General features: G+C 40.9%; 1 protein-coding gene across 3 annotated transcripts; it reads right to left on the bottom strand.

The window, feature by feature from the left end:
• LOC138636387 (estrogen receptor beta-like) lies at positions 1-27,448 on the bottom strand. Of its 3 annotated transcripts, none has more exons than XM_069724381.1 (10): positions 27,247-27,448; positions 14,642-15,156; positions 13,352-13,551; positions 13,120-13,236; positions 12,464-12,823; positions 11,308-11,446; positions 7,717-7,850; positions 4,376-4,559; positions 2,175-2,498; positions 1-1,462 (listed from the first exon to the last, which is right to left on the bottom strand). In XM_069724381.1, exons 2-10 carry the CDS (start codon positions 15,064-15,066, stop codon positions 1,357-1,359), a joined length of 1,989 nt encoding a protein of 662 aa, XP_069580482.1. In that variant the 5' UTR covers positions 15,067-15,156; positions 27,247-27,448; the 3' UTR covers positions 1-1,356. The 3 variants fall into 3 exon arrangements, with proteins under 3 accessions (XP_069580482.1, XP_069580484.1, XP_069580485.1); XM_069724383.1 differs by lacking the exon at positions 27,247-27,448 and adding an exon at positions 18,634-18,652; XM_069724384.1 differs by lacking the exon at positions 27,247-27,448 and having other exon boundaries at positions 14,642-15,170.
• Between the last annotated feature and the right edge of the window lie 427 nt (positions 27,449-27,875).

Below are 27,875 nucleotides of genomic sequence, written 5' to 3'. Positions count from 1 at the left end.
TAACAAGAGACAGAACCGTCACGTTTATTTGTATACATCCCAATGTGTGCGTGAAAACCAGTGTACACAAAGTTTTAGTACGTATGCACCGTTTATACATGAGACCCACTCACATAAAATTACGTGGACACCTCTGACCAATAAATGCGGTTAAAACACCAGCTGGATGCCATCCTGAAGGGAATTAAAGGGGATCAAATTCAACTTTTTGATATATCTAGAGTGCTCCATTGCGTTTACGGGTGATTTATAAACTTTGTTTAATAATTTATAATAACTAGCTCGTAAGCGACTGACGAGCCACTTACTAGCTTTTCTGAGGTCGTACTTAACTTTAATGATTCAATTATTTCCATGATGCTGATAAGGTCAGGATTATGTTTCTGTTTAAGTGAGTTTTTTTTCTGTTTCGCTGGTGCCCACTTATTTAATTCTGTAAAACGTTCTAACATTCAGGTGACTTGACAATTACCAACTAATGTTAAGCTTTTTTTTATCACATTTAACAAAACTATAAAGTGCCGTCGTCTCTCAGTTTCAGGGCTATCCAGTCATCAGTTAAAGAATTTTTAAGTAAAATTTTTCCCTTTAAAAAGAATAAAAGAAAAAAAAAAAAGAAAAGTTATGCTGGTGCTTCAGAGTAAATCTGTGCCACATTACGTTGTGTAAATTCAGCCACGGTTTAACCAGATGGACAAGGAGAGATTTTTAACAGTCATTTTGGTAAAAGGCCACATACTGCTGCTTCTCGACTCCACTAACAGTTTGTACAAAGAGAGTAGAAAACATCTTGCGTGAACAGGCACCGATTGAAAACACCAAAGTACACCATATAGAAGTGAAAGAGGGAGAAAAAAAAAAACACAGTGTGATAGAGAACAGTGCCCTTTTACGACTAACAACCCTTTTGGAGATGGTGAACTGTGTTGACCACATGCACCCTTAGAAGTCAGTGATGGTTTGCAGATGGCTTGTTCTGGATGTTACGCAGAGGTGAAAAAAAAAAAAAAGAAAGAGATACAAATACTGTATATCCAACAAAAGAAAACAGAGCACAAACTGCCTGGCAGAGGTCCAGCGATGTTCTCATGAACACCTATTTTAGTGCACATTCACAAGAAATATTTACGCACACAAAATATACATTTGATCAAAACCATTTTTTTTTTTTTTTTTTTTTTTTTAAGGCTAAAAACATTTCACCAAGAAAAAAAAAACAAACAACAACTTTACCTCACAACAGCACTTCCTGTTTTGTTTTGTTTAGATTTTTTTTTTTTTTCTTTTCTTCCATTTCTCGGTCTTTGGGGGACGAAAAGCCGTTCGGGTTCAGTCGAAGTCTTTTTTTAAGTCCTGTCACTCTAAGGCGGTTCCCATGACAACAGGGATGATGTAGTTCGGTGGCTCCACCGAGGGACCGCGATCTCCTGTATCCAGTGACCACTGTTCTGGAGAGATGTAACTGTGAGGGAAGTAATTAAAGTTATTTTACTTTAAACATTAGACACATAAAAAATATATATTTTTTTTTTTTTCTTGTTTTTTGTTTTGTCTAAGCCCCTTCTGTTATAATTTTTTTCTGAAATCACTTCAACAATTAAGTCAGTCTTCAGCTTCAGTTGCTAACGACAAAGACCGCAAACCACTCCAGAAACCTGGACATCATCATGGTTTCTGATCCACATATTAACATCTATATAGATACAGCTACAAAATCAGCCATCTCCATTATCTTTTTAATAATAAACATATATCAAGAAAAAAAAAATCATTTGTGTCTCAGCAGGACTTCAAATAACTCAGATTGAATCACATCAGTCCAGGTCTTTATCTCCCTTTACTTTAGGTTTATAAAGCGCTGAGTCCAGACCTCCCAGGTAGTCTGGGACGAGTCTGCATCCGTTCCTCAAACTCAAAACTAAACATGGAGAAGTTTTTATGCTCCACATATCAAGAACAAACTCACAAAAAAAAACCTTGAACCTGCTCGGTTCTTTTAGACCAGGACTCAACACTTTTTTTTTTTTACTTAAATTTGGGACTCTTTATTGATACTTCACTGTACCTCGTTTTTAGTCTCCTCATTTTGTTTTTGGTCGTTTTGCTCTTGTATTTTCATTTGGCCCTGCGGTTTTCAGAGTAAACGTACGTTTTCCTCCACCACTGAAACTTACTCATTGCTGTCCATGTGAGATGCGGCTAAGCTCTGTGACGGAGGTGTGGACTGTAGGGGCAGAGCATGCAGGTGTCTGTCCAGGAGCGGGACTTCGGTGGCGGTGGCGGTGGCGGCGGTGAGGGTCTGGTCCGAGCCCGGCTGCGGGTGGGACGGAGGCGGCGGGTACTGCTGCTGGTCACCACAGTAGCCGTCAGAGTTTGGTGAGGACGACGACGTTTGACTGCTGCTGGACGTGTTGGCGTCCAGCATCTCGAGGAGGAGGTCGTACACCAGCACCACGTTCTTCCTCTTCATGGAGGAGAGGTGGTCCATTCCTTTGTTACTGCGGAGGAAGGGAGGATGATGATGGTGAGAAAGTGACGCGTCACAGACACCGAGAAAAAGAGCTCTCTAAATCTTTTGCCGTTTTCTTTCTCCATCTCAATAAGTGCTCCTCTACTAAAGCCAATGAGTGCTGCAGTCTTGATTTTATGCTTATCTAAAACATCTTCACAAAAACAATTCTTTTTTTTTCTTATCTTTATTTTTAGTGTTTAAAATTAAAGTTAAACAGGACATAAAACACCTTTAAAAAAATTGGATTTAATAGAGATTAATACTGTAGTTTTTGTTTTGTCTCAAAAACCCACAGCTCTGTTTGATGTTTACATAAAAATAAAGTTCATAAAACTGGATATCAACACAAATTTATGTAAAAAAAAAAAAAACATGCATTTATTAGAAGCTCTTTTATTAGAAGGTTATAAAGCCATTTCTGAAGCTTTGGGACTCCAGCGAACCACAGTGAGAGCCATTATCCATAAAAGGAGAAAACATGGAACAGCGGTGAACCTTCCCAGGAATGGCCGGCCGACCAAAATTACCCCGAGAGCGCAGTGACGACTCATCCGAGAGGTCACAAAACCTCATCCGAAGAAATGCAGGCCTCTTGCCTCAGTTAAGGTCAGTGTTCATGACTCCACCATAAGAAAGAGACTGGACAAAAATGGCCCGCATGGCAGAGTTCCAAGACCAAAACCACCGCTGAGCAAAAAGAACATTAAGACTCGTCTCATTTTTGCCAGAAAACATCTTGATGATCCCCAAGACTTTTGGGAAAATACTCTGTGGACTGACGAGACAAAAGTTGAACTTTTTGGAAGGTGTGTGTCCCGTTACATCTGGCGTAAAAGTAACACCGCATTTCAGAACAAGAACATCACACCAACAGTAAAACATGGTGGTGGTAGTGTGATGGTCTGGGGCTGTTTTGCTGCTTCAGGACCTGGAAGACTTGCTGTGATAAATGGAACCATGAATTCTACCGTCTACCAAAACATCCTGAAGGAGAATGTCCGGCCATCTGTTCGTGACCTCAAGCTGAAGCCAACTTGGGTTCTGCAGCAGGACAATGATCCAAAACACACCAGCAAGTCCACCTCTGAATGGCTGAAGAAAAACAAAATGAAGACTTTGGAGTGGCATAGTTAAAGTCCTGACCTGAATCCTATTGAGATGCTGTGGCATGACCTTAAAAAGGGGGTTGGTGCTGGAAAACCCTCCAATGTAGCTGAATTACAACAACTCTGCAAAGATGAGTGGGTCAACATTCCTCCACAGCTGGAAAAGACTCATTCCAAGTTATCGCAAACGCTTGATTGCAGTTGTTGCTGCTGAGGGTGGCCCAACCAGTTATTAGGTTTAGAGGGCAAACACTTTTTCACACAGGGCCATGTGGGTTTGGATTTTTTTCTCTCCCTTAATAATAAAACCCTTCATTTAAAAACTGCATTTTGTGTTTACTTGTGTTATCTTTGACTAATATTTAAATTTGTTTGATGATCTGAAACATTTAAGTGTGACAGACATGCAAAAAAATTGGAAATCAGGAAGGGGGCAAACACTTTTTCACACCACTGTGTATATATATATATATATACACACATATATAGCGATATATATATATATTTTACAGGATTGTATTCACTTTAATGCTTTGGGCTCACAAAAGTTTCTAAAAAAATGCATGATTTTCTTTGATCGGTACACATTCAAAATGCTACATAAATAAAGTTGTATTAATAATTAAAATCAACTCAAAGCAAGAAGGTTTTATGAAGAAGACAGAATTAAAGCAGCCAACTTTATGAGCGCGTGTGTTTTTCCGATCAGCTTCGTCTGGATGTGCGTTTCGGCGTTTCCTGTTGTCGGCGTCTGTACCTGACGTGGCGGATGTGGGAGAGCAGCATGGTGAGGTGGCCGAGGCGCAGAGTCTGCTGCTGGGTCGACAGGCCCAGTTTGGAAATGGCCCAGACCAGAGCGTCGATCACAGAGTCCAGCAGACGCATCAGCTTGTTCCTGCTCTCCAGCTCCTCGGCGGTCTGAGGGGAGTTCGTGCACAGATCTGCAGCAAACAGCGGAGACACATTTCAACAAGGAGGGAGGACTTTTATTAATAATTATACATCCGAGACTTACATCCTCCACCGTGGAAGTCGTAGAGGTTTCTCATGTAAAAGCTGCAACAGTTTTGTCAGAATTTAGCATGATGAATTTAGTTGTTTTGACATCTCGTAATGTGGAGTCCATTACTCTTAAGCGTTTTCCCATTGGCGCTTCAACCTCTGGAGAGCAAAGAATGTGCTCAGTAAAATTGAACGGCAATCCGCCATCTGGTTAGATTTGTATAAATCTTGTGCTCATGTGGACAGTTTGTCCTGAAGGTGGTATTTGAGAAAAGCTCTGGGTGGGGCACCAAAAACCTTGTGATTCATCCTCTGTAGACAATGACTATCCTCTGCAAATATAACTGGAACAAAACGATTAATTTTGAGCGACTTTGCTTGGTAAAGATTTGGCCCTAATGGCTTGTGTAGCCCTCAAGAAACACACCGAAATGAATAGAAATCAGTATTTGGGGATTATTATCGTTGAAATTTGTTTTTTTTTATTATTATGGCAATGCTAGTCTGTTTATATTTCTAATTATCTGCAACCAACTAAATATATTTATTCTATTGTACATATCCTCCTGAAGCACGATGCGTTATATCTATTTACATTAATTAAAATGTCAAGTTTTTGGCTATATTTTGAACTCTGGTGGATACCTAACAGCTCTTCATTGTCTCAGTATTTGTTCTGTCTACAATGATAATTATGTTAAATCGAAACATCCATATAATGTGACCAATAACTCAATAAATAACTCCCTTCCAAACAATGCATTCGATGGACCAACAGACTGATCTGTCAGCCACTATCGCCATCTTTTGGTCCCAGTTGTAGCGAAGAAATATTTTAGGATCAGTAACAGCCTGGAAACAACTAATCGTCCATTTATTTTAATCTATTTTTGGCCCTTTTTTTATTAGTCCTGTGTGCACCTTTAAATAAAACAAGTAACCCAATATTTGACTCCGCAGTAAGAAGACATTTCTTGAATTGTGTTTGCCGACGGGAGGGGGGGGGGGGCTGTAGCTCAGCTGGCAGAGTGGGCCGCACACCAACCGGAAGGCCGGCGGCCCGATCCCCAGCTCCCCCCGTCCACATGCCCAAGCGCCCCTGAGCAAGACACTGAACCCTAAAAGTTGCCCCCGATGGTGTACCGTCGGTGTGTTGTAAGTTGCTTTGGATAAAAGCGTCAGCGAAATGAAATCAAATGAAATGACCTTTTCTTATCGTCATGAGTCCACGTCTGACTTAGAGAGTAGAACAAACATCTGATGTTTTATGAGTTACTCCAATCTAACTCAGGCCTTTCATATTCTTCTCTTAAACAGGAGCCAATTGTAACCCAGTTATGACATTTACAAACGTATGCAGTTTCATCAACCTGGCACATCTGGATGCTTAAGAAGCTCCTTCTGACTTCACGATGGACGCAGCAGATGAAACACTAGAGGACAGTAGAGAGAAGCCGTAGATCAACCTGTCCACCCACCACTGGGACAGAGGACAGACAGACAGAACTTTCCATCTGTCCAAATTCGTAAATCTTCAAATCATTTCTGCTTCAATTTCTTTGACTATTCAGACTCCCTTTCACTTCTTGCACAATTTGTTCTTTTTTTTTTTTTTTTTCTTTTTCTCCACCCCAGCTGCAGTGGAGCAGAGTCAACATAGAGAGAACAGCGTCTGGCACAGGATCCCGTGGCTGTGTGTTTGTTTGTGTGTGTGTGTGTGTGTGTGTGTGTGTGTGTGTGTGTGTGTGTGTGTGTGTGTGTGTGTGTGTGTGTGTGTGTGTGTGTGTGTGTGTGTGTGTGTGTGTGTGTGTGTGTGTGTGTGTGTGTGTGTGTGTGTGTGTGTGTGTGTGTGTGTGTGTGTGTGTGTGTGTGTGTGTGTGTGTGTGTGCGCGCGTGTGCCTGGGAGGAAACTTTGTTAAACTCTGTGAGGACATGCGTAGAGGCCGGTCACCTCCATGAAACCTTTTCAGTGTCTGCTGGACGCCGTGACCGCTCGAAACACATGAAAGGTTGAAAAACAAAAAAGCCACACGGGAATAAAGTCCGTCTTCACATTTCACCCCAAACCTTCTTCAGACGAGCAGAATAAGTTCTGCCGATACAACTTCTGTGGGAGGATGACCAGCACTTTTAATAATGTTGATAATAATAATTAAAAAAAAAAAACACATTTAAGGGACTAGTATGTCGTAACACTTCTCCACGATGCTTGAAAGGGTTATTAAGATGGTGCGAAATGGCTTTTATTGTAACAGACGATACAAAAAAAGATATTTTTTTTTGTTTGTTTGTTGCAAAACTAAAAAGAACTGTGACTGTGGTTCTCTGTTAATATCAGAAAAACTGTACTTTTTTTTTTAAAATTCTAATTTTGTTGACTTTTGTCCGCTTCTCAATACAGATTTTAATATCTTTTATTGTTATTTGTCATTAATAATGAAATCCTAGTAATATTTGGGCTTTCAATGACAATTCATTCTGCGTGATTTTAAATTATGCAGAATTTCAGTGAGTCAGATTCAGCCTGATCTTACAGAAACATGTGAAATGATTACGACAGCATCCTTTGGTGGTGTTCAAAAAAAAAATCAAAGTCATGAATTTCCAAGTGGAGTTATGTGAAATTTTTTACAAATTAGCATTTTCTACATGATGTTCTGCTGTAACTAACAACTTAAAAGACAAAAAAAAAAAAAAAAAAAACAGGCCTTCCTCCAAAAAAAACCCTTCAAAATTTCTGTTAAATGATTTTAAGTAAGTTTTATGGCTATCACGGAATATTTTCAACCTTTTTTGTTGGTGGGATTTGACACACTTCAAACTAAATAATGATCTTTTGTAACATGTACTTTAGTTCTTGCTCTCCCTTTTTTTTTTTTTTTTTTTTTTTAAATCATGTGGGTCATAGGAGACGGGTGCCACTGACCCACTTCCAGATTCTTGTTTCAGTAAACTTCAACAGAGCCAAGGGACAAACTTATCTGGGTTATGTAAGAACCAAAAACACACACTGCTCTATTGATCACACGGGATCTGTCGCTTTTTGCAACCTCATATTGCAAATTCACCCCCATCTTGCGCGTTTGTGAAACTCACTGGAGTTGAGGAGGATCATGGCCTTCAGGCAGACGTACTCCTCCCTCTGCAGCTTCAGCTCACGGAACCGAGAGGTGGCTGCCAGCAGCATGTCGAAGATCTCCATGATGCCCTCCACGCACTGTCCCTCCTCCCTGAAGAGACGCGAAGAAGAGGAGGTGGAGAGGGTGAAGAAGAGGGAACAGAAGATTGCGTGAGAAGGAGAAGAAGCAGTGAGGAGACTCAACATGAGGAAACAGGAAAAATACTGACGGGTGTTTATTTTATTTTGTCCATCCCATCTTTAAGCACATCTGTGCGTAACGGCACAAAAGTGCAGCAAACCTGTTACTATTAGCCTTCATGAAAGCTGACTTTATCGTAGGACTGTTGCATTAGAGGCATCACTTGTAGCTAGGTGTTCCTAATAAACTGACACACAATTTTCATTTAGACAAATTACAGTATAAATAACATACAAAGGCGTTCGTGTCAGCGGTGGTCTGTATTTTACCACCGAGTGATGTTTGTAGAAAGACAATTTCTTTTCTTTTTTTTCTACTTGGAAATTCACGATACTTTGTTTGGTGAAATAAAAACATATATCAACTTTGTAAATATGGATGACGCTGCTGTTCTCGTAGGACATGTAAATCAGCAAGTTGACTGACATGGCAGAAATACAAATGTACCTTGATGGGCGTCACAGCTGTGATGAAAATGAATGCAGATAACTGCAGACTGGGGAAGAACAAGCAATTCTCAGATTCCTCACATCTCCCTCTGTTTTCTTCCTTTTTTAATTTTTTTTACTTTTGTCTCAAACTTAAACAGTTTTGGCTTTTTAATCTTTAATATCAATTGGCTGTAAAAAAAAAAAAAAAAAAAAAGAAAAAAAAAAAGGGTTAATTTAGCGAAACAGTTTTGTGAGAGAAGGTTGTATCAATGTGTGACAAAGTGAAAGATAAGATGAAAGAGGCAGAACAAAATGTCGATTAAACATTAGAGATTGACTCTGGTTGAGTGAGAGGATGGATTTGCGTCCAGGATGTTTTCCTGAGCTATCCAAGGAGAAGAGGCGTCCGCAGGCCGACGGTGACCACCGCACAGAGGAAAAATAAGGCTGTGTTATGAAAACACATCAAGGCTGACATAAGCCTATAGTGATAGTCTCCGTGGCAGTGGAGGAAAGAAAGGTCAAACACTGAACTCAACCCACTGCTGTCCTCTTATAAATACTCCTATTGGCTCACACTACATTCTCAGTCTTCTCATAAGAAAAGAACTCGCAATAAATCCCATGAAAAGGACCAAAAACCAACAATGAATGAGTCCTGCTGACAAGCTGAGTGTGTTTCAGAAGCCTGCATAGTCAAAGAGCTCCACTGTTGTTTAAAAAAAATATCAAAAACACATGAATGATTCACACTGTTGCACTAAATGTGGATCAAATCCACCAAAAACAATGTTTTTGTCAAAATTTGCTTGTAGGCAAGTACTGAGCCTATTTTTTTATTTTTTTATTTTAAAGGGAGTGCTACCAAGAGGAAAGTCACACCAACATTTCAAACTACAGAAAACAGTTCAGTGGAATCGACATAAATCAGTGGGTCAGTTGGCAACCAGTAAGTAAATTTGTAAAGATCTTTCGTGTTCAAGTTCAACTTTGTAAGTTTTCAAAGTCACGGTTACACGGCGTTTTACATGAAGCAGCAGCTGCGTATATAAAAAAGACATGAAATAAAAAAAAGAAAAATGCTGCGAAGAAAAAGGAACAAATCGCAGAAAGGAAGCATCGGCGAAATGTCTGTGATAAAAAACAGGATTTAAGAAAAAGATTTAAAACACTCATGGAGAAGTTATGACAACGCTCCTGTTGCGTCATTCACTGTGATTTAATCTTCCCAGCTGGAGGACCAGATATGAAAGGCATGATAAAGAAGCAGATGTTCAAGAAAAATAGGATTTAAAAAAAAGTTTAACTACGTGAATGAACCCACGCTGGTTCACTCGCTGACTGATAAATCAGCCCCCGCCCTGACGACTGTACGGAGGAAACAGCATCTCAGAGAGCCATCGTTACTGGGCCGTGACAGGCTTGCTAACACGCAACCAAGCCTGGCAAACGTCGCCTCTTACAGAAGGAGATGCGGGTGAACTTGTGGCACTTCCAGATGTGACCAGGGCTTCATCCTTAAAGGTTTACGACGGATGGAAGAATAGGAAATTATACAAAAATGGAAAAAGGTTCATCCTCCCGGGAGAATGAATGGGATTTCCGCAGCAGTCTGTCCACTGGAGTTTTATATGTAACTTTGTGTGGTGAAAATTTAGGCCTCATGGTGGAACTACAGAAATGTCATCTAATTTATTGGGGTTCATCTTCTGGGAACTACGAATATGTTGAAAATATTTATTTAAAAATAAATCAAACATGTCCGGTTAATAGAAAATGTAACCTCAAAAATCGTATACGTGTTTGTACATTTGATACGTTCATGCGCACCTTTCTGCATGCTCAACTAAAACAATGACAGCCAATGATCTGAACTCGACCTCCTGCTCTGCTGCCCTTAAAACGCGTTAAAAAACAAATGTTACTTTCATGTTTTAATAAATATTTCCCTAAAAACTACTGCTGACAAATTACAGGAAGTTTCCTCCACTCGTGGCAGCCTAATCACACCAGTGCCAGGAGCAGACAAACGGATGTCTGGCCAAAGTTGAAGGTCGACGTCGGAGGGAACAAGGGAGCGATAGAAAAAAATGTTTGGCAAGAAAACGAGCCGCCAGTCGAGAAGAATCAGAGATAAATCTGCGGCGAACGTTGGCGATATCTCGTCCACGAGTGAACTCCCTGTTTTACTGCGTGTTGTCAACTCATCATCACACTGTAACAATGTGGGAAGATTAAATTGGCGTCCGTGTTGTGGCAAACAGAAGACAGCTGCTCACATTCAGAAACACGGCAGTTCACCTCAAGTACCGGGAAATCCTAAATAAAGGCCTTTATTGATCACGAGAGAAGAGAACCAGAAATCTGTCTGATTTCCAGCATAGTAACGACCAATTGGATTTTAGTGTTTGAATTTGTTTTTAGCCTCGCAGTTAAGACGTTGCACTTTCTTTTTGTGGTCTGTAGTAGGTAATATTTTCTATGTCTATGTATCCTATCAAAGCAAGACAGATCATGGACAAGAACAATAACTTTACATATTAAAGGCATTTTAGTATATTTGGGGAAGATATCAAATTAAGTAGTCAAGAAAATCCCAAACAGATTTGCATTAAAAAGTGGTCTATGACATCAGCCAAGACTTCAAGGATGAACTCAGAAACTAACTCTTTCTGTAAGCAAAACACTAAACTACCTCACGATATTGAACCTGCACACTAGGTCATGACCAACTCCACAAAAACCTTCAGAGCCGCGCAACGAACGACCACACTAGTTCTCGTTCTGCAGCTTCGGCAGTCACTCCCAAGAAGCATGCATTAGTGTTAGTTGCATGCTCACAGAAGAGGAGCAACTTCTGCACAGCTGCCAAAAGATGATGTGATGTAATAAAAAATAAAAAATTTAAATTAAAAAAAACTGTTCTGCTTTCTCACCTGTTGAGTTTGAAGTCTGGGGAGAAGATGAGTTTCCCCGGATGATCCACGGACCTCCACATCAGGCCCAGCATCAGGATCTCCAGCCAGCAGCACTTCAGCAGGTGGATTTGGTCAGCTAGACTCAACTCTACAAAACCTGAGGACAAAGCAGTCAGGAGAAAAAAAAAAACACAGTTAAACTGGATACGATCCTTAAGTAAAAAAAAAAAAAAAAAAAAAAGGCAACGAAAAGATGTTAAAAAAAAGAAAAAAAAAAGACGTTACAGGGTGAGTAGAAACTGCATTTGTAGTTACCAGAGTTTACTCTTCTTAAAAAAAAAAAATCTGATTAAAACACCTGAACAACAAAATTTCGAGATAAAATAGTGTTTATTCCATCTTATCTGAATGGGGTCACGTTACTATCAATATTCTCATCTGATTCTCAGTTAAAAAACAGAAAGCGTTTGTTGAAAGTTCTGCCTGTAAATTAATTTTCAAAAGGAGCCTATCGACCTTTTAGAAATTATAAATACAAACGTCCTAAAATCAAAAAGCACCATTATAGTGACTAATTCTATAACAAAAACATCATCATTGAACAACTGTGGATTTTGCCTGACAGCACCTCACTCACCTGTCTGTGCCTTCTTAGGTCTTTTATAAAGCGGACAAAGCACACTAATTTTCACTTCTGTGACTGAGGAAATTTTTTTTTTTTTTTTTCAGGAAATCAGGGGTGGGGGGGGGGAGAGAGAAATGGTCTTTTTAAAAAAAAAAAATCTGTAAAGACGGTCTTTATTCAAAAAAAAAAAAAAAAACTAGGAGTCTTTGTGATCCCCTCACATTAGCACCTCTGCTGAGAAGCTACCTGCTGGGTTGAACACTGGCTAAGAGGAGAGCGGAGAGGGAACGAAAAGAAGAAAGGGAAAGAAAAGGGGTAAAGGAGGGGAGAGGAAAGTAGAGGGAAACTAAATTCATTGGAAATAGCTTCTATCAGTCAAGACGAAAAAAGAAAGTCACTAAGTGAAACCTATTAATGTCAATGAGACTGTCCTTCTCCAAAAAAAAAAAAAAAAACGACCCCATATGTCTTTACTTAGGTGAGAGTTATATTTTAGCCAAGTAATATCTGATTAATAACTTGCATTTCCACTGGACTTGTGGATCTTACCAGGGATCTTTTTGGCCCAGCTGATCATGAGGACCAGCTCCTTGTCCGCCAGGTTGGTGAGCGACATCATCATGCTGGCCTCGGTGAAGGGCTTCTTCATATCCTCCATGAGGTAGATGTCCGGCGGCTCCGCCTCCATGATGCGGGAGATGAACTCCTCCGGGCTCATGGCCGAGTGGTGCACGTGGTGCAGCTGAGGGAGGGGGATGAACGGGGAGAGCGGTGCACCCAGGTGGAGGTGGCGCTGAGTCCGGGGGCCCAAACCGACCCGTACCAAACCCCGGCCGGTCGGATCCCGCGGCTGGAGGCCACCACGCCGGTGTCGGGCTCCCCGGTAGCTGCAGCGTTCCCGCCTCACGCCTGGTGAACGAAGACACGAACTGTCAATGAAATTGACCTTCGCACTTTACTTAAGATGACACTAATTACACACGTTCTTAGAAGTAGACGATATATTGTGTCTTGCACCAAAAATTCAACATGAACTATGATATATTGGTATTTAAACTATGTTTTTCTGGAGGACTTTTAAAAGGTAATGAGCTTACTGGAACACCCTTTAACCTTTTCACCGTCTGTGCTTGAACTTTAGTGCTGCTGTAACACGACAAAGCGTCAAGAACCTCAATTAGAATAAAAAACGGGGGGATGCCTACCGCACTTCATCATGCCCACTTCGTAGCATTTCCGTAGGCGGCAGGCCTGGCAGCTTTTACGTCGGTTCTTGTCGATCGTGCATTGATTCGTGGCGGGGCAAATGTAGTCGTTGTGTCCTGATTTAAAAAAAAAAAAATTAAAAAAAAGACACAGCGGAGAGTTATTTCGACTGATGGAGGGGTGGGAGGGGGGTGATGGAATAGTTACGGAGAAAGAAAGAAGGTCGTGTACCCTGGATGCTCCTCTTGAAAAACGCCTTGCAGCCCTCGCAGGACCACACGCCGTAGTGGTACCCGGAGGCATAGTCGTGACACACGGCGCAGAAGTGCATGTCGGCCTTCCCCACTGCCGAGGAACCCGTGGAGGATTTCACTCCTTCAAAGCCTTCCTCCGATTTCTTCCCCTGCAGCTTGTTACAGCTGATGATGGAGCTGCAGGAAGAAACACAGATTTCTGAACGGGACAACTTGACATTAGGAATTTTGGCCTGTCATTCACCCGTCATTAGTACCGCTGAAAATCTCTCCGCAACCACATCTCTGTCAACTGGAAAAAAAAACACATTGTAGGTCGGAGACGGCAGTCATCACTGAAACATAATGGGAGTATTAGGCTTCGAAATATGTGCCGAGTGCCATCGTGACCATCAATTGGTCGATAATGACTTAATACACGGTAGAACTACAGACAGAGAAAGCGTACATCAACTGTTGTCTTGGGAGCCGATCCAAAGACATGAAAACTATCGCCTTTCACAAAGTTGGTAAGATGTTTGTTTGCTGAAACTACAGTGCAGGACCTTCACACATGAACGAACGTAGGTTACACTCAAACTCTTCCAAAACAAGTTAACACAATGCTAATTAAACCCGTCTCCTCCAGATCTGTATTTAACAGAAAACGAGAGTTTCTACATCTGCTGTCTGGCAAAACCTTCCACGCTGGTTGGATGGATCCCCACTGGGCACGTTCTCAACGGCCTTTAATTTAAAACGGATACAAGAAATCACTGCATTAAACCGACTAACAGTGTCACTTTGTTGCGGTCCAGCTTGTAACAAATAGGTAATAAATTGTGAGGATGAAAACAAACAAACAAATAAAAAGGAGTCTTACAACAGATCCACAGAGGCCTGATCTGTCGGGTTTTCCACAAAGAGACAACAAACACTGAAACCGACTAAATCAAAAGAACAATTGTTCAACAATCCAAAGAATTGCCACTTTAGTTTCAGTGCTTAAAACCTGCAAAGTGGTTTACAAGGAAAAGGCTCAGTTCTGAGGTAACCTGTTGCAGTCCTTATCCAAAAGGTCATAACAACAGGAAAACAACTGCTGCCAAGTACAACAATCCAAATGTGCCGTCACATTTCTTTTGGAACAACTAGGTTCAATGACTTCTAGAGGTCGATTTCAAGACAGGAAGTAACGGGAGAAGGTTTTTCCAGCTAAACTCAACCTTTTATTGCGTCACAGTTTTGAGTACCGTTTCCATCCATGGCTGAGTGCCAGTGATCCTACCTGCCGGGGTTGATGCTGTGGGGTTTGGACTCCAGCCACGGTGGGTGCGGGCTGGGCTCGTTGTAGATGAGAGGCTGAGTGCAGTGCAGAGACAGCGAAGGTACGTTGGGGTGACTGTGGGAGGGCCAGAAGGCCGAGGGGCTGGGGGGGGGGCACAGAGCCGACGGGCTGTCGGTGACGGGCGGCCGGGTGTAGCTCAGCATGGACGGACTGTAGAAGGTCAAAGGTCCGTGTCCGTGGTTGTAGTCGTGGCTACTGTCCGTGTAAGGAGAGGGGATGCAGACGGTGTGGCCGTCCAGAGGAGAGCTGTACATGGTGGGCAGAAGCCCCGGAGAACTCGGCCCCTCTGAGACTTTACTGGAGTCCACCTCCTCGAGCTGAAGCAGGGGCAACTGGTCTGCATCCAGCCCAGGGGGGGAGGCCATGTCAGGGAGAATATACCGTGTATGTGGAGGGTGATGATAGTAGGATGATGGAACTGGTTCCTCTATTGCATCTTCTTCTGCAGACAGGTCCTGTAGGGGAGAGAGGAAACACTGAAACACCTTCGTTGTTCTGGAAGCTGTTTGATGGAAGTGGATTATTAAGTATAGCTAGTATTAACTCGTTTAGTCCAGCGGTTCTAATACTTAGGAGTGAGCCCTGAGGGAGACTCAGGATAAGAGAAGTAAAAGTTCTGATAAATGTACAAAACTAGGAGAGAAACCTTTAGGAGAAGTTTACTGGAGAAATCTCCTTTAAGTGAAAGACATCTGAAATGTGACACAATTCACACTTCCTGCAGCTCAGTTTGCGCCTGAAAGACATCAAAATGACACTTTTGCTGTGCTAAACTTTCCACTGAAGTGGAGGCAGACACTGTTGACGAAATGCTTGCAGATATTTTATGAAGACAGTGCATTTTGTAAAAAAAAAAAACATCATTACCTCAGTGTTATTTTTATTCAAGGACACTTAGGAACCGCATAAAAACACAACATAATGGAGTCTGAGTTAAAGGGCAAATTGAGATTCTGCTGCACGTGTGGATAAAATGTGGAAGAAAAAAAAATGGAGCCTTAAGAAACACATTTAAAAGGCTTTCTCCACAGCACTAACTTTTCTGGGAAGTTTAGGAACATCAGAACAGATTTATTTTTTAACATCTTGGGGCAAATCCCATTTTATTTATTTTAGAATTTCCTCTTGGGTACAAACCAAACACACTAGTGTTCTTTAGTAACACTGCTCATTTCTGTGCTTACTTTCAGTCTAATCTCACTTAGACCCATACAGTATATCATTCTAGTATAGGAGGAAAAATTATGTGGATTGTTTGCATTTCTTTAAACACATCATAATCATCTGCGCTTGCAAAATAGTGCTGTGGGGGAACTTTTTGTGGAACAATTGCAAGCCCTGCGTTAAATTGGGAAATTGCTACAAAGACCTGCTTTACTGCACGATAAAAACAAATTTTAAAACTTGCAATTTCCAGTGTGAAGGATGAGGTTGTTGTTGTTGTTGATGGAGGATTTATTTCAACAGTCTACATCCAGAAAGTCAAACATTTTTTGAAGAGCTGCCTCAATAGACACCTTTTTGTTTGACTCCTCATTTCCCCAAATCTCTACGATGGAGGTGGTCAGAGCAAAGTCTTCATGATCAATAGACGCCATGAGGTCACCCGTTGATTTGTAAACTGCTGCTCTGAAGCCTTCATCACCTTGAGTTTGAGGAGGCAGATCACATGACGCAACAGCTTACTTGCTGTGTCAAAGGTGAAAAGAACAACTCTGTATTTATAGTATTAACTATGAAAGTTTGTTCCAGAGACACAATAAAAAAATTAAAATGATCTGCCTGTGTGAGCTCTCAGGGCTTGAAAAAAAATATATATATATACTGTATCTAAACTGTGCCAGTGAAGTAATCCACTGGTTAATCAGTGCTGGAATCAAAAGCACAGCAGTAGGTCTGCACAGTGAGTCTCAGACACCATAACTGACAAGTACCAAAACATTGCTGGGACGTCTGGGAGTGTCTCTGTGGAGATCTTTGCCTTCGAAACGCCACAAAGACTACGAGACTGCAAGAGTAGTTTAAAATGTGAGAGTGCACCTTCATCCATAGCAGCATGATCCTAAAGTACAGTAAAGCTGTATATCCCTGCAGTAATTCACATTTAAGTGACAACTATGGCCACAAGTCACATTAACAGGCATTGGTAAGCTTGCTAAAATAGTAGCACAAGTAGGGAAGACAGTCACTAAACTGGACTTTGTGATGTCAACAAAACAACGGCAGCTAAAGTCTGCTAACATTACCCACAATAAGTTGATAATGCTACAAAAAAAAAAAACTTCTTGCCTTCCTTCCTCAAGTCCAAAGTACCTGAGCATACATTTATGATAGAAGTGACATTTGACCAAAATATCAAAACAAACAAAACCAGAAAAGTACGAAACTAATGAATTAAATCCGCTTCAAAATGTTTGAATTTCACAGCTGCTGTGAGGTAAAACTCTCCGAGCCAATCAGCAATCAAAATGTGTGTCACACAGGTCAGGTCAAAGTGGCCTCGAGTAAAAACAATGCACCTTTAGCTGTTCATTGTGTGTATGAACTCTGCAGTGTCCTGATTCGTCCTCCAGGTCATGTAGATCATGTGTTGATACCAAACACACCAGCTTGTACTGTAAACTCGGGTATCATGGAAGTTTGGTGGCAAAGCTGAAAACTTGTGACGTTACAAGTTGTCGTGGAGGAACTGAATGCATCATTAGGTTTTGTGATGCTGGATCATATCGGGAAGGACTCAACGTTGGTGGGCCGAATCCCTCAAAAGATGCATCCTCCAAACAGGAATTAATATCAGAGCAGATCAGCTGTTTGTCCAGTTAAAGTCTAGAAAATATAAACAACAACCAGGGTTCAAGTCCACGAGAAAGCAACGTAGATTTCTTTAAAGAAATCGTATATCAAACCGAACCCAGTGTTCCCCCCCCCCCCCCCCCAAAAAAAAAACATGTAGTTATTGATGGCTTAATCCCATTTCAAGCAGCAAAAAGAAGCTCTGTTAAACTCACGCTATACCAAGTGCTGAGCACCAAACAGTAGATATACAGAGCTATAGAAACATAGACACAATCATCAGCTGGACGTGCAACACTCAAGATCCCCATGGGATGATAATGTCGCTGTATGTCTGCTGTAGGGTCCATGGACCACAGTTTGGTAACACATCAGTGTAACTTTGTAAAGGGGATAACGTGTCGGAGTTATTCTGCCCCCTTGTGGCCCAAAAATAACCCTTAATCAGGGAGAGTGGTGTTTAACGCTGGACTTGCTCTTAACGTCAGCTGGTCGGGACGTCTAGAAAAACTGCAATCCTACATTGAATAGACTTTTATTTTAACAACCTCAAAAGGATGGCAGAAACTTCTAAAACTTACTTTTGTTGTTGTTGAATGTTGTACTTCAGATTTGTTGCTTTAAAGCAGCAAACACACAGATTTTCACCAACAAAACAAAAGCTCAGTAGCACAAACCAAAACCATGCAAGAAAAACGCGTCTGCTTACAAGGTTTAGATAATTCTGCTGTGGCATATGCGAGTCATTCTGGATAAGAAAGATATTATAATTCACCAATTGGCTAAATGAAAGTGTAATTGTGTCGATGAAACTCAAACTGCGGGAGCTAAACATGACCAGATGAAGATTAGCCGTGGTGGATTTGGGGAAATTAAACTGTTGGAGAGAATAAACGCAAGATGCACAGTCATAGAAATAATTGGAGCCGAACTAACTGCCGACACTGGCTGATATTTCACAGCTGAATATCTTCTCGGATTTTTCACAATTAAACACTCGCAGTGTTGATTCACTTAATTAATCACAACCTTTAAGTGTTGCCACAGAGAACGCCCGCAGTTCAACATTTTCCAACCAAAAGCTTAAGAACTTTGCTTTGAATCGACAGATACAATAAAGATCAAATAAACTCACTTACGTCTTCAGGCTTTGCGGCTCAAAAGTTCTACCCGGTGACTTTGTAAAAAGCTGTTTTGTCAGGATGTGTGTGCCGAAGTTTGAGCTTTGGACAGACTGGTGCTCATGGCAGCCGTCCATGGTAAACCACCAGTCAGGCAACAAAGGGTCAAAGGGTACTGTCTTAATGCAATGCTGCCTTTTATTCCACTGCTTTATTCATGGCACCAATGATGTGGCCTTTACACAAACAAGCTGCTTTTGTGTTTACCTTTTTGCATTTCTAAACTTCCTTTCCACAAAAAAAAATATATAAAACACCTTACAAAAACTCTGTTCTCAGAAGACATGTTCAAAAATAACAACTGAAAATGGGGACAATCTTCTAGGTGGAAATAGTGAAGCTACAGCAAAAGTTTTAATGTAAACAATTTGTAAATACATTTCAAATTTAGTCATACATCTTTTAAATTGGCTTGAAGATTAAAAAGCAATTGAGGATTAATTTTTCTCATGCAAAGGATTCAGGCTCCTTGAGAATTATTTATACATTTTGTGCTCCAACTGAATAAATTATTAATTCTCTAAGTAGATTTTCTTCTCAAATAATGTTTTTTTTTATTTTGGTGCCTGTAAAAGTCTTAAGTGACAACGTAATATTTCAAAGTTAACCATCTAAAAAATGACCTCTAATGAAAGGTATCACATCCTGGAGAAAAACCTCTCCAGGTTTTGTTTTTCAAATCTTAAATAGTCAATGTTTAAAAAGCTTCTTTTAAAGTTTTATAGTCATCTTCTTATAATGGTGATAATTAAGAAAAGAAAAATCTCCGCTTTAGGAGATTTTTAGACGCAGTACTCCAGTTGCCCACTGGTCACATAATTCATTAGCCAAGCGTTGTAATCACCACCATGTTCATTAACAGCGAGGCTTCCTGTTAAAGTGTCACTCGGGAGCTCCGACAACCAATGTTTAAAAAGGAGAACCAAGTTAATTATATATGTTGTTTCAAACAGATCAGACCATGTTTTAAATGACAGCAGCTGAGCCGTGACATCCGAAGATAATTTTAAACTCTAAGAAACTCAACTAATTAAATGACTGAATCCAGATCAGTCTGCCTTGTTACTCAGCAGCAGGACAGGTTAAAGATCTTTGTGTTGCCTGGAAACACTCAAGGAAAATCTTTCAGTGGAGTGATTAATTTATACAACATAACCAAATACAGTGTACTGCTTAAACATACTTGCAGAGTGTGTGACATTAAATGTCCTGCTGATATTTCTTTATTGTCTTGCATTTTATTGATGATACAACACTGCAGCTGAGTGAACACGTGAGATTAAAAAAAAAAAAAAAAAAAAACGCCATCAAACTGTTGTTTTGAATTATATTAAATCAAAAACATTTATAAAAACCTATCCTCAAATTCAAAGCTTCCAAAAATGACTTTAGATGATAAAAGGAAGAGAGCCGAATGTGCTGCTGGGGTCTGATTGCGTAATTCAATACTCAATGTATACACTTTACACAGGCTTTACTTCCAATAATTCTTTTTTTCATATCAACAAATTTGGCTCCAAATGGCACCCTGGCATTTTGTTGTTGTTCATTTGTTTTTCCATGTAATGCTGTCCTTTTGTGGTTATTTCCACTATTGGCTAATCTGCTGATCTTTTTGGGGAATTAATTGATTAATTGTTTAGTGTATGAATAACAAAAAATATTACAGAATAGAATTACAGAAAAATAAGGAAATCTAATACTCAAATTGCACCAATTTATGCAGACTTGCTTAAAAAAAAAAAAAAGACTTGCTTGATTCATCAGTTATACAAAACAGTTGATGCCTTCTAAGTCTAATCATTTAATTGACAAATTAACCGCTCTTAAATTCTACATAAAAGTCTTTCTATACTAATTTTTGACTGAATGATTGATAATTATCACTGCGGTCAAAGGATAACCATCAATGCACTGAGGCTGTGACCTCTTATGTTGGTGGTAACTTATAGTCTTATAATTTTGAGTATCAGATTTTTATGGTAATATTTTTCTACTGTTGCTCTCCGTTTAACTTGTTCTGCGCAAGAGAATACAAATTTTTGTTGTTTTTACAGCAAAGCACACGTAACTTATTTATTTACACTACCAGAAACATCTCGTCCAGAAATGTTGAAATAAATTGGCACACCATCCTGATTCATGGATGAACAACCCAGACGAGGCCTGGAACACCCTGAAGAGAAAGTCCATCCATCTTGGACCCTGTTCTCACTAGAATTATATATTTTTTTTCCCCTCATAATAATGGATTATCTCTGTTTCTCGACACATGGAGCTCATATTGTCCGCCTTCGGAAGATTAGGTCCAAATCTATCTGTCTTCACAAACAGAAATATCTTTGTTGGAGCAGCACTTAAAAAAAACAAAATAAAAAAAAAACCCATCTCAGTTTCCACACTTCAATCCGTGAAAAGCTCCAGAGGTCACTCACCGCTGCTCCGATTTAACAAAGCGTGTGTTGGCAACGAGGAATATCACGACACGTGAGCGTGAATGAAAACACAGGAAGAATATCTGTCACCAGAGAGAGCGTGCTTGGCGGGTCGGTTTATTAAAAGACATGTTCATTTCTAGAGCATAAAGGAGCGAGCAGCCCTCCCTCCTCCCCCCCCCCCCCCCGAACACGGCCCCCAGCCAGCAGCACATACCGAAACACAAAGACCCCCAGCAAAAAACCATTAGCCAGCCTCCAGTACTCCATTCTCTCGGCCTCACAAAAGCCAACAAGGAGCTGCTGGAGGAGAAGAAGGCGCGCTTGAATTGGAGAGGTCGACAGATTACATGGGAGCGGGTGGAGCTGGACGAATCTGCGAGAGAGAGCGAGGCTTCGGCAGAATGGACGGGTTGATTACAGTGTCGGGATGTGAAGTAATTTTACCTGTCACCTGTCACTGCTGCGGCTCCGTCTACCTGCAAGACAAACAGCTCTATCCCATCTGCTGTAGAGCCGCACTTAAAAAAAAACAAAAAAAACAACAACAACACCGCCTGCGGAGCCTCTAACTTTTCATCAAACTAAGTGGTGTAACAGCGTAAAAAGATTAAATGACTGCGTTAAAGTAGGCTAACATCAAACTAAAGTGTGATCAATTTCTAATAAACCATGAGTTGGAAACCATTCTGATGACGCTACTTGCAGCAACCTGCATCAGAAGTGTATATTTGGAAATTATTTCACAGCAAAACTCCGTATCTGCTACTGCTTCAGGCTTAAATACAGCGAGCTTGATGTCTGGAAGAAGAAATCAGATATTCCTCTTTGTCCCTTCTTGTTGTCCTCCCAGAGGCTCAGAGTGAGCATGACGGAGGTGCTCAAAGTCAGTTACGATGGAGGGATGAAGGCGAAAGGAGGCTAAATCTGGTTAAAGTCATTTAGATCTGGTCGCAGCACGGTCACTGATGCGGGCAACTTGAGGCTTGAGTCCCTCTCAAAATGCATTTTCAATATTTTAAATAACTTATAGTCATGTGGAGCCATGTTTGACCTGAGTGTGAGAGTTCACTGGGACTGTGCTCTGCAGAAATCACCAAAACTCCCGCAGAGGTCTTTGAACCGAGACCCGCTGCTTTAACCGGGTTTTAAGTCGAGTATGAAGACAGATCCAGAGAGTTCAGATGATTTCTTCGCTCCTAAGATTACAGATATTTTCCCATGCTTGTTATTCTGAAGGCGGCACAACAAACGAATGGTAAAATTATAGAATTGTTTGATTACCATTTACAATTTTACTTCCTCTACCTCGAGTTTGAATGCCAGAAACAAGGTTACTAATCTGACAAACAACCAGAAGTTGACGAATGCATTGTCTAGGTGGCTGCAGAGGACACGTGGTCTGTTTGGCAGAAAGGTACAAGTCACCAAAGCAAATTATAATTTATTGCCAGACCGCTGCTTTACTGTAAGGTGTCACTGTAAAATTGTGTAATCATTAATAAAGCAGAGCTGCAGCCGTGGAAAACAAAGTGGCAAACGTGCCATGAAAAGATGTGATTGTGGTATTAGAAACAATATTAGTTTATCAACTCGTCTACCATCACAAACGCAGTGACCAAGTTCTGTCACGAGGAGGAAAAGACTATGTTGGTTCTTCAATGTGATTCAGTGACAGAACAAAATACATTATAAGTGTTGAATAATGCGGTCGGATCAAAGTCAAGGATGACGACCTTGATAATAGTCCACATAACATCACTCGCAGTGCAATCATGCACAACAATAAGGAAACAGTGAAAATATTGCACATTATAACAGCACCTCGTAGCAATGCCTCACTATTAACAATGCACCTAAAAGCTGTTTTCCAACCGTCATTAATCAACAAAAGGAAACAGAAAACATGTTACAACAAGGCTTCATTAAAACATATGTGGCGCTGTGAGATTAGACGCTACGGTACAAACAGCAGAAACGCGCAGAGACGATTGCAGCCGTCAAAAACCTTCTGTGTGGAACTACTTTAAAAAAAAAAATAAAAAACTAAAAGGAGATGCAATGCAAACTCTACCAGGAAAATCTAGCAAAAGTATGCACAGAGCAAATTGATCTTCCTCTGAGTGTGTGTTTGTAAATGTGGGAGGATTCTTCAAATAGTTGATGAATTACCAGTGAATATCAAATAGTACTTTTTGCGTACAGTTAAGCTGCAGTTCAGCTGAACCTGGTGCCCGTTTTTAGCAAAACATTCGGGGTCTGGTTCGGGAGGCAGCGACAGTTTAAACCCCAGCAAGATCTGGTTCAGCTGGACCTGGTTTAAAACCCCAACCGAGCTACTCGGACGCTAAACGACAAAACATGATTCTCAACCCACAACACAAACACACGTTTACACGGTAAACACCCACCCACACTGTCCCTTTAAAATAAATCTCAAAACGCGTCCTTAAAAATCACAGCTGAGACGCAAACTTATGCCAAACCACCGCTGTCCTCTAATGACCAAAAAAAAAAAAAAAAAAAAAAAAAAACACATCATTGTGTCGTACGAAGTGACCTCAGACGCCCGTCGAGCAATCAGCAGCCAGGCAGTGATTTTACCACACCGGCTAAAAGCAAAAGAAGCAGTTCATTAGAACCTGCTGGACCTCGTTACAGATAGTAGGGAGTCAGAGTCGAGCAGTTATTAAGGTGACCCCGGGTTGTCATTCGAAGTCAACACCGTTAGGTTTACATCCACTTCACCACAACACATTATTAAGGCTTCAGCCTGCAAACAAACACCCACGGTGAATTTCCTGCCCTATGAAACATTTGGAGAGAGGATTGCGAAGGAGGTTAGGAAACGGGCATTATCTGAATCAGGCTCGCAGCCATCGTCCTCTTCACCATTTTAATTACTGATGTTTTCAATTTCCACACACATTGTTGTCCACAAATGTCCACCTTCATGTGAACTGGTAGATCCAAACAAACGCTACATCTTTTGAATCTATCCCATCCAGTTTAGACACCTAACATAATGCTCTTCCCTATATTTTGAACATGAAGCTGCTCAACCCGTTTCAAGAAAATCTCATATTTTTGCATATCTGCGTCGATGCATTGAAAAGGCCCACGTTTTTGTTGAACATCAGCACACGCGTGGACGCCACAGACTTGGCGGCATCCGTGAGTTTCCATTCATTGTAACCAGCAGTTATGCGATCTATCGCGACGGAGCGAAGTTCAGTGAGAGATTCGTCATTGCAGGAAAGATCTTACATTTTAAATTTCCAGAACTTTCATATGAAAATGTTTGGAAATACATTTTAGTCTGTTGTCCGTGTACGTTTAAAAATTAAAAATAAAAAATAAAGAAGAAGAAAAGATGACACCACATGATTGTGTAGCTGGATTGTTACCTGTACAGCCCAGAGTGACAGCAGTGTGTTAAACATCAAGAATTCAAGGTTACAAACGCAAAAGTACGAGTCCGTTCTCATTCTGACTCAACCAGAGAAATCCCAAGAAAGTCGCGTGATGGAGCAGAAAGAAAGAAGACGTCGGCGTTGTGAAGAAAAGATAAAAAAAAAAAAAAAATAAAATTAACAAGACCTTTTTTTTTTTTTTTTTTTTTTTGAGTCCATGAGAAAGCAAAAGTCAACGTGGATTCCTTGTTAGTAACATAAGCTCGTAGCGTAGTTAATTTAGGTTGTGTGCAGAACATTATTCACGGAGCATTTCCTAAACCTAACCATGTGGTTTTTGGGTGACTAAACCTAAGGCACTTTTTGCGGGCAGCATATATTTGATGCCATCGGATGAGAACGGGTTAAAAGTGCTGGAACGGCCCTTTAAAACAGCTGACTGAGCATCGGCCCTTTTGCTGTAACTGCATGGTTTTCCGGCTGCTACTGCGAACCCCGAGTTGGCTTAAGTTACAGTGTCATTCGCAGATGATTTGTCACGACGATAAACTAAACCAGCTGAATAAACACAAAGTAAAAGCTTCCCGGTGTGACTGGACTTCAGGCGCGACGCCTTCCTCTGTGCTGCTTCTCCTGCTGGCAGCACCCAGTGACGGTGACCGCAGCGAAGAAACAAACGCCCCGATTTTCAGTTTACTACCGCCGTGTTTTGGTTACACTCTGTACTCGGGGTCCTCGGGGTCCTCGGGGTGGTGGAGAGTCTGTGGGCGGAGGAGGGAGAGGGGCGGGGGGGGGGGGAGTTGTTGTGACCTTGACGAGTTTTTGGCGCCGACCGGTGGAATTCTTTTCAATGAGAGCAACAAAAAAAAACACCAAAAAAAAACGGCGAGCGGAAGAGGATGTGCTCTTATTTCTGGTAATGGCAGGACTTCCCTCTATCCTCCCTTAACTCACTCATACGCACGCATACTTTCGACTCCCCCACGCCCGAGTTATTTGCGAGTGGACAAAAGGAATCTGGTATTTACAGTAAGAGCCAGATTATAATTACGCTGTGAGCAGTCTCAAGGCTGCGGCGCGGAGGTGGGCAAATTTACATGCCCAGCGACTTCCACCGTAGAGGCTGAAGAAACAGGAGCAGATAGAGTTTTTTTTGTTTTTTTTTCGTTCTTGTGATAAACGAATCGCCGTGACGTCAAAAGATTAGAGCGCAAGTGTTGCAACAGTGGGGGGAGGAGGGGGCGCATCTTAAAAACACGTTCCTGCATGGAAAAAAAAAAAAAAAAATCACAGCGAAAGGGAAAAATAAAAACAAAAAGCCATTAAAGTCACAGTTGAAGTTCTGCAGACGCACATTAAGCTCCTGCAGGAATCTAATGAGGTTTTTAACTACAGATTTATGTGGGGGTAAACTGAATTGGCTCATCTGACTGGATTGATTTACACCTGCTGTTATGTTTGGTTCGTACATCAGCTGCAGAGAGAGATAAGAAAAATTGACTGCAGAGAAACTGACGAGGCAGTAAAATCTCTTATAAAACTGTCATCCTTGTTGACGATGCAAACGAGATTTCAAAAAAGATGGTATCCAAATATTAGATTCAAATAAAACAGCTTCCTTAACTGTATTTTAAGACAGTGTTGACTAGTTTTGACAAGTTTGTTTCCGTACTGGATGTATTTTTGCGGGTTTACAGTGATTTCTTTTGACTTTTTTTTATTATCTTTTTATGACACTATTGCAATTGGCCACAAAATATGAACATCAGCCTTTACAGCCCTGCATTGTTCCAGTCTTTTAAATACACGCTGCTGCTGCTGCTGCTGCTGCTGGAGAGTCTCTCAGGAGGGAAATTAAAAAAAAACGCAAATTATAATGTTTTCTATGTTGCCGGTGACGATAAACTGGCAAAACGCTTCAACTTTTTTCCTCATGTGTCAAACTGAAGGAGCAGCCATATAAAGAAAGATGGGCTCTGGTGTGAAGTGAAGCCCGACTGACACACTGAACTGATGTCGAGTCAAAGATTCAGCAGGTATGACTCAAATTCAGTAATGCAGTAAAATACCTTATCTGATGGAGACATTTTTTTTCTTCTTCTGTATTTTAAGCATGCAGATAAAAAGTCCACACCTGCTCATAAAAATTCGAATTTATTCTCCATGGACTGTAATAAGAACAAACTGGAGTGTCATAAGATTGTTTTTTTTCCATCTTCTATCATCTCTCTGTGGAGTCTCACTGTGTTTAATCAGAAATAACATTTTCCCTATTATCTCTGCTGAAATCCCTGCTGTCATCTTCCCAGTACTTTCATAGAATGTGGAGAAACATAATTCAAGATAGTTGATTTCTTTTAAATGAATGAAATGGGACACTTAATTTGCTCCAGTTACATGACAATACGTATATATTTTATATATTAATTTAAACTCGGTTCAACCTTTTGCCCTGTTTACAGCAAGTCACCCGGTCCTGGCAGTTTAATTTTTTTTAGGGTTAAACACTAAACTCTCGAAGCTGCCAATCACCGCGCAGAGTTGTTCCTCTTAAAATCGGCCGATTCTCATCAATAAATTAAAAAAAAAAATAATAATAATAATAATTTTTTAATTCTCGTAGAGCTGCACCTGTCGGGATCGTGAACGACCTCCCGGGTCAACACCGCGGTCGGATTCTTCCTCTTGATTCACATGTTGGAAAAACAAATCACTCGTCTTACCTGTCACTCAGTTGAGGCGGAGATCAGAAAGGAACGACGATCAGCTGTTGCTGCTTCTGCTGCCGCCGGAGTTTGGTGGGTTTTTCAGCTCCTCCACAGCTGCTGCACACAGTCGGTGAATGTGGATGAAAAAAAATATATAATAATAATAATAAATAAATAAAAGAGGAGGGGTAAAAGTGGAACTACAAAACGCGCACCACATGTACCCGGCGTTTAGTCCTCCGCGTTATTCCTCAAACAACAAACTTCATTCCTGGCGTGTCATTAATATTTCCGCTCATCCCCTCTCGGAGTGACCGGTTGAAGGTTTGGCCAAGTTGGAAACGTCACTGGCCACGCCCCCCTTCTGGAGAGCTGCCCAGCAGCGCTGCGTAAAGGGAGGAGGGTCAGAAAACTTGACTGAAATATATCTACTGAATTCAATTCTGTGTGTTCATTTTCCTTTTAGCGGATGTTTGTGAGATTAAAAAAAAAAAAAAAAGTAACTCCGGCTGAGCTCAAACTTTCTCTGCAATCTTCACCTGCTCAGAGTTAATGATTAAGTGACAGTTGGAACACAATAACATCATGAGGTCAAAAGGGCCTGCAGTGCCCAAGATATTTCAAATAAATATAATAGACAAAAT

This window comes from Brachyistius frenatus, unplaced genomic scaffold (genome assembly GCF_029030835.1).
Source record: "Brachyistius frenatus isolate BFR_SWC_R1_liver_20210118 unplaced genomic scaffold, ASM2903083v1 Contig_374, whole genome shotgun sequence".
NCBI classification, from domain to species: Eukaryota; Metazoa; Chordata; class Actinopteri; family Embiotocidae; genus Brachyistius; species Brachyistius frenatus.
This window is presented reverse-complemented; position numbering and strand designations above follow the sequence as displayed.

Coding starts and splice junctions, on each gene's coding strand:
- LOC138636387 (XM_069724381.1), bottom strand. CDS start 15,066: ATGGCCTCCCCCCCTGGGCTGGATGCAGACCAGTTGCCCCTGCTTCAG. Junction 13,552..14,641: donor CACAGCATCAACCCCGGCAG/GTAGGATCACTG, acceptor TTCTTCCTGCAG/CTCCATCATCAGCTGTAACA. Junction 7,851..11,307: donor CCAGACTTCAAACTCAACAG/GTGAGAAAGCAG, acceptor GCGTCTCTTCAG/GGAGGAGGGACAGTGCGTGG.